Raw genomic sequence first — 6,779 nt, forward strand, 5'->3', positions numbered from 1 at the left:
TGTGGATGACCTTTTCCAGTTGTGGCTCTAAGGGATTGTTCTTCGGAGTGGTTCTTTCTATTAACCTTTTCACATAATCATTAATTTGTTGAATTGGCAACTGTCTTCAATAGTCTTCACTCTTTCGTGTCTTTTTGGCTGTGTATTCTTTTCACCTCTAGTTGTCGCTGTGCATTGAACACACATCTATGGAATTTAAAGAATTTAGATCTCTAGATTGGCTCTGAGCTACATGGTATGGTTGCATCTTCCAGCATTCTTTTTGCAAGATGAGGATATGGATGGGCTGGACTGATGAGGATATGGATGGGCTGGACTGCTCCGTAAGTATGTTGTAGAACCTGCACACATGTGGTGGCCAAGCACACTGGTCCAGGTGACCCTGTTCCGGTATAATAAAAATGTCAATATTTCTTGGGAATGTTTTAAGTAAATCATAGTGGTGTTAATGGATCTACTACTTGATAAGTGGTTAAATTTAATAATTTTTCGTTGTGAAATTCAGAAAAATAGTTCTTACGAAATTCTGAAAACAAATTTAGCCAGTCCACTTATTGAGTTACTTTTCATTTAATTATACTGTGAGAATTGGTAATGGAGAAGGTTCTGTGTTTGACATGCAGGGTACTGCATGAGAAAGACCATGGAAAGGGGATGTCTCGTAACACCTTCTTCTTCATTGCCATGACCTGCAGCTATGGGCTGGACTGCTCCGTAAGTATGTTGTAGAACCTGCACACATGTGGTGGCCAAGCACACTGGTCCAGGTGACCCTGTTCCGGTATAATAAAAATGTCAATATTTCTTGGGAATGTTTTAAGTAAATCATAGTGGTGTTAATGGATCTACTACTTGATAAGTGGTTAAATTTAATAATTTTTCGTTGTGAAATTCAGAAAAATAGTTCTTACGAAATTCTGAAAACAAATTTAGCCAGTCCACTTATTGAGTTACTTTTCATTTAATTATACTGTGAGAATTGGTAATGGAGAAGGTTCTGTGTTTGACATGCAGGGTACTGCATGAGAAAGACCATGGAAAGGGGATGTCTCGTAACACCTTCTTCTTCATTGCCATGACCTGCAGCTTTTGCTACTATGTATTCCCTGGTTATCTATTCTCAACCCTGACCAGTGTATCGTGGGTGTGCTGGATTTGGCCTCACTCTGTCACAGCACAGCAGATTGGCTCCGGCATGAATGGCCTCGGACTAGGTGCCTTTGGTTTCGATTGGAGCACCATCGCAGCCTTCTTGTTCAGTCCTCTTATTTCTCCATTCTTTGCCATTATGAATGTCATGGTTGGTTATGTCTTCGTAGTATACTTTGCAGTCCCTCTTGCTTATTGGGGCACTAACATGTACAATGCAAAGCCTTTTCCTATTTTTGGCTCCGATTTGTTCACAGCCCAAGGTCAAAACTATAATATTTCACAGATTGTGAACAATAAATTTGAGCTGGATCTCGCTGCTTACAATCAGAATGGTCAAATACATATGAGCTTGTTTTTTGCTCTGACTTATGGGTTTGGATTTGCAACCATTGCTTCTACAATTACCCATGTCGCTCTATTCTATGGGAAGTAAGTTCTGATTTTTGTATTGACTTGACTTCCATTACTGCTTTCTTGCAAGATCATCAATTATGGATGTTAGTTTAAATGACATGCGTTGTTATGGTGCAGGGAAATATGGCAACGTGCCGTAGCAGCATCCAAAAACAATCGGCCTGATATCCATACTAAATTGATGCGCAAATATGCTGACATCCCACAATGGTGGTTCTACACTCTCTTGTTTGGGACTCTTGCTGTTGCCTTTGCACTCTGCGAGGTTTACAAGAAAGAGGTACAATTACCATGGTGGGGGTTACTTTTTGCCTGTGCTCTCGCTTCATTTTTCACTCTTCCCATAAGTATCATCACCGCTACTACTAATCAGGTAAGCACATTGATTTTATTGATTATTTTGTAGAAGGAATTATATATATATATATATATATATATATATATATATATTCATTCATATGTTCTGGTTATACTTCATCTTCTTATTTTGTTTTGGCACAGACACTAGGCCTGAACATTATCACCGAATACCTAATGGGATATATCCTTCCTGGGAAGCCTATTGCCAATGTTTGCTTCAAGGTCTATGGTTATATGAGCATGAGCCAGGCAGTTTCTTTCTTGTCAGACTTCAAGCTCGGCCATTAAGATAACTGGAAGAAAAGTTAGATTTTTATTTATCAGATAACTGGAAGAAAAGTTTAATTTTTTTGAGGAGCTGATTCTTCCTGTGTCAAAAGAACTGGTGTTAGGTTTTGGCTTTTTTTGAGGAGTTTATTCTTTTTGTGTCAAAAGAACTGATGTTAGGTCTTAGCACTGTAGTTTATACTGGTCTAAACTACAGGTTTAAACAAGCATAAACTACAGTGCTAAAACCTATACTTGTTTAGGTTTTAGTTCTTGAGCAATTTGAATCGATTAGTCAGATAAGCATTAGATTAGTGCTATTCCCATTGCTTAGACCATTGCTGTTGTTGCATATTCCTGGGTTTCCTGTATTCGATCACAACTCTCATACGTAAATCACTACTAGCAACAGGTCAATGGTAATAGGGTAACATAAACCTAGCCTCACCTGTTAATCATTGTCTATTATGGTTCCACATTCAGTGTTCACCTATACGTCAAATACTACATATATATTGCATAAGCTATAGACCACCCTTCCTTTGTAATGAACACAAAGGTGCTGAGATCGAAGCTATACATGGCAATGGCACACAAAGACGAAGGCAAGCTCCTAAAGCTGCTTCTGAGAAGGGCAGGGCAAATCAATGTCGAATCAAGTATTCTATGATCACTGGATAACAGATCACTACTCTGTATTTTATGCAAATATATGAGTCTTCCAACTATGTGTCCTAGACTTGAAACTAAACAGTGAATTCTCAACCATGGTGTCTTGTCACTAGATAAAAAAGAGAATGCTCAACAATGCCTTGCGGATCTTAGAGAATCCTACTAGGTCGCAGAGGAACAATGTCTGTATGTCAACGTGATCACTGATGAATGGATAAACATTGTGCAGTCTATAAGAGATATACACCGAAACCAATAGCAAGGTCCCTTGAGAAATGAAGATCAAAACAGAGAGACTTCCTGACAGACTTTCTATGGTGAGAGTCAACATTCAAGTACGACTCAATTGTATGATAACAATGTCTCAGACAGTTGTGGCATATGTTTTGCCTTACTGTCTTCTATAACAGCAGCATATTTAATCTACCGCAACAGGCTCAAAGGGGCTATCTTCAAGAAATTGTTTCTATTATAACTTATCTTTACTCAATAAATGCCTGTTATTTTAACTAGGGTGTTCGCATTTCCTTGTATCTTTGCCCCTTGTTTGTATTATCCATTTGACACATGTTTTCATTACTGACAGGGTATGGGCATACCTGTAGGGAAATTATCTCTATACACTGCACTTGGTGGAGTTCGTCCTTCATCGGTATGCAGCACAATAACCTATAGTTTATTGTTTAAACATATGCTAATTTCAGCAAAGTTACAGAAACATTTACCTGTGCATTCGGCTAAACTGGTAAATTGATTCTTTCTGTTGTATAGCTTAGTCTGCTAAGCACCTTGTACATAGTACATTTTAGAGCCCCTTCATTTCTATTCCATGATGAATGCATGTAACTGACAGAAAAGGATTTTTAACCCACTATTGCATGTCTCGCCTTGTAGTCAGTCAATTATTTTGTATTTTTATTCTCTTAACTACTCTACTGGTATGTGGACAGTGTCTTCCAATAACAATTGATGTTGGGACCAACAATGAAAATCTCTTAAATGATGAATTTTATATTGGTCTCCGACAAAAGCGCACTACTGGCCAGGTTTCCTTCTATTTGAATGAACTAGTAAATGCTTCCTTTATTTTCTTCAGTTCTCAGGGACAAAATATCTTGTGGCTGATGATATGTTTTTATGCTTTGTAGGAATATTATGACTTCCTTCATGAGTTCATGTGTGCAGTGAAACAAAATTATGGAGAGAAAGTTCTTATCCAGGTTAGTTGCTAAACACTTGTTTCTTTTGTCAAGATAATTGATTTTCATATCATTTTGCATGAACATATTTACTTTGTATGCTAGCTACCTTAGCATTTTGTTGGTACTTTGATAAGATATGCCTGGGAGCTGGAAAGCTCATGATAGTTATTGAAACCATGCAAGAAGATTATAAATGAACAAATACTTTAGGAATTGATTTTCATATCATTTTTGCATGAACATATTTACTTTGTATGGTAGTTACCTTTAGCATTTTGTTGGGACTTTGATAAGATATGTCTGGGAGCTGGAAAATTCTTGCTAGTTATTGAAACCATGCAAGAAGATTATAAATGAACAAATATTTTAGGATTTTCAATTTAATAAACCTGTTTGTTTTTGCACTCTATTTGCAATAGACCAAGCAAACCTCTATAAAGAAAAACATGCACAATTGATTGATTAAATGACATTTTACGTCCTCATGACAGTTTGAAGACTTTGCCAATCACAATGCCTTTGAGTTGCTGGCAAAATATCGGAAAACCCATCTCGTGTTCAATGATGACATTCAGGTTTGCCTACAATGACTGATCATTTTGGTTATTTTACAATGCAACCTATGTAACAAAGCCACAGCTTGTCAATCAGTGCTATAGTTATTCAAATACTGAGATCTAAATATTTTATTCATGTTTCTTTAAAATCATGACTGTGTTGGGATTAAGGATGTGAATATCCAGGTTTTCAATGAAGAATCAGGATGCATCTTTTGTATTTCAGGGGACAGCTGCAGTGGTTCTGGCAGGGTTGGTTGCATCATTAAAGGCAACTGGTGGAACATTGGCTGATCATACCTTCCTCTTCCTAGGAGCCGGAGAGGTAAATCCAGCTTTTTGTGTATTTCTCCCCAATCAGAAGCACACGCTAGGAGTGCCTCATCTCCTAGATGGCTTCATAGACACAGTTCATGTATATATTATTTGTATTCAAATTACCTACTACAATATTCTGGTACACTGTGTCAATAATTGTAACACTATAGTGAGCAGAATGAATAATCCAATTCAATATACACTAATTCATACAATCCAGTTCAAGGCATTAAATATGTTATCCGAATGAGGTGACCTTCGTTCATAGTAGCTCAAGTGAGTAGTTGTGCAACCCACACCACATGTCTACCTATGGATATCTACGTGTACAAATATCTGGTTAAGATGCTCTTCTTGTGGGCACACTGGCCACAGCCACCTAATTTCACATTTACTACTGCCGCCACATCCATCATTCCATATGCCATTTGCTCCCCATGTCAGATCGATCACCTAATTGCACCGATCGCTCACTTAACGTAAGGTTTTCGTTTTATGCCCATCATTAAATACTGGCCTGCTCCAATCTGATCTTCAAGTATTTCAGCTCCATTCCAAATCAATCCGTATATGTACTTATTTCTGCACCTAGATATTGACATAGATCTCCTGTCTAGCCAATTGTTTATTAGAATAGCTTGGACCCAATCTACCACCAAGATTGCCCGATGTCAGATACATCACCTAATTTCACATTTACTTCTGCCGCCACATACATCATTCCATATGCCATTTGCTCCCCATGTCATATCGACCACTTAATTGCACCGATTTCTCACTTAACGTAAGCTTTTCGTTTTATGCCAACCATTAAATACTGCCCTGCTCCATCCGAGCTTCAAGTATTTTAGCTCCATTCACACTTAAAACCAGCGTACAAACACGTTGAACTTTTTTATAAATTGGCCTCTTCTGCACCTGGATATTCACATACATCTCCCCGCTTCACATAACATGGAATCCATTAGCATAAGCCAACTTACTCAACTCGCGGCATTGTTTCTCTTAGCACTTGTTCTCATGACTCTTCTGATTATTGACATCGTAAAAGTCGAAAGACAAAGAAAAAAGAAACCAAAAAAGCAATAACATCTCTTTTGCATTATCTTACGCATTGTCTTATTTCCCCGCTTCCTTCTCTATTACAGGTGTACGACGGATGCTTCAAATATGCATTTGGGTCTGCCATGGTGGTGCAACTCGCATTTTTATGCTTCTATCGTCTCTGCTCGGATGCCGAACTAATGTCCTAATTGTTAGCATTCGTGCTTGTCTTGTATTCTTCACATGTTACAGTCTATCATAAGAAATGCTTATTTTCAAGGTCAAATGTAAGCTTCACGACGGTTTTCATGTTACTCGTGTCTTGAATTGATGATGATTCTCTGCAAGTTAGTTATTCAATAATGTTCAGATCTTTGGTATATAGTTCTCATGTGACTATTTCTATTGCAGTTGTGTGATTTTGGGCTAGCAGCATAAACTGGTGTATCTTGAATTGATGATGATTCTCTGCAAGTTAGTTATTCAATAATGTTCAGATCTTTGGTATATAGTGCTCATGTGACTATTTCTATTGCAGTTGTGTGATTTTGGGCTAGCAACATAAACTGGTGCATTATTTATGTATTACTGAAACTTGCTCATGTGACTATTTTTATTGCAATTGTGTGATTTATGTATTACTGAAACTGGTGCAGTTGTTGTCTGAGTTTCAGAAGAAGTGATGCCCAATGTACATTATTTCTGTCGTTCCTAGATACAGGAGGAGGAGCTGCTGTAGGTCCGTTGCTATTGCTCACTGCAGGAGATTCTATAGAAATTCACCATAGTATGT

The 6,779-nt window shown here is 37.7% G+C and overlaps 2 protein-coding genes across 2 annotated transcripts; both read left to right on the plus strand.

Annotated features, from left to right (window-relative positions):
* The first annotated feature begins 269 nt into the window (after positions 1–269).
* Positions 270–2,286, plus strand: LOC149177753 (oligopeptide transporter 4-like). The gene is made up of 5 exons (XM_089421875.1): positions 270–323; positions 696–781; positions 1,015–1,581; positions 1,684–1,939; positions 2,068–2,286. Exons 1-5 carry the CDS (start codon positions 270–272, stop codon positions 2,212–2,214), a joined length of 1,110 nt encoding a protein of 369 aa, XP_089278001.1. The 3' UTR covers positions 2,215–2,286.
* Positions 2,287–3,438: 1,152 nt separating this feature from the next.
* Positions 3,439–6,195, plus strand: LOC149177754 (NADP-dependent malic enzyme-like). Its single transcript, XM_089421876.1, has 6 exons — positions 3,439–3,517; positions 3,816–3,911; positions 4,014–4,085; positions 4,559–4,642; positions 4,851–5,081; positions 6,091–6,195. The coding sequence occupies exons 1-6, from the start codon at positions 3,455–3,457 to the stop codon at positions 6,193–6,195; spliced, it is 651 nt and encodes a 216-aa protein (XP_089278002.1). The 5' UTR covers positions 3,439–3,454.
* Positions 6,196–6,779: the final 584 nt, after the last annotated feature.

This window comes from Pinus tabuliformis, chromosome 4_1, assembly GCF_031772625.1.
Source record: "Pinus tabuliformis cultivar Carrire ecotype Pingquan chromosome 4_1, CPIR1, whole genome shotgun sequence".
Taxonomy (NCBI): domain Eukaryota; kingdom Viridiplantae; phylum Streptophyta; class Pinopsida; order Pinales; family Pinaceae; genus Pinus; species Pinus tabuliformis.

Coding starts and splice junctions, on each gene's coding strand:
- LOC149177753 (XM_089421875.1), top strand. CDS start 270: ATGAGGATATGGATGGGCTGGACTGATGAGGATATGGATGGGCTGGAC. Junction 324..695: donor TGGATGGGCTGGACTGCTCC/GTAAGTATGTTG, acceptor CATGACCTGCAG/CTATGGGCTGGACTGCTCCG. Junction 782..1,014: donor GTCCAGGTGACCCTGTTCCG/GTATAATAAAAA, acceptor TTTGACATGCAG/GGTACTGCATGAGAAAGACC.
- LOC149177754 (XM_089421876.1), top strand. CDS start 3,455: ATGGGCATACCTGTAGGGAAATTATCTCTATACACTGCACTTGGTGGA. Junction 3,912..4,013: donor AAAAGCGCACTACTGGCCAG/GTTTCCTTCTAT, acceptor TATGCTTTGTAG/GAATATTATGACTTCCTTCA. Junction 4,643..4,850: donor TGTTCAATGATGACATTCAG/GTTTGCCTACAA, acceptor TTTGTATTTCAG/GGGACAGCTGCAGTGGTTCT.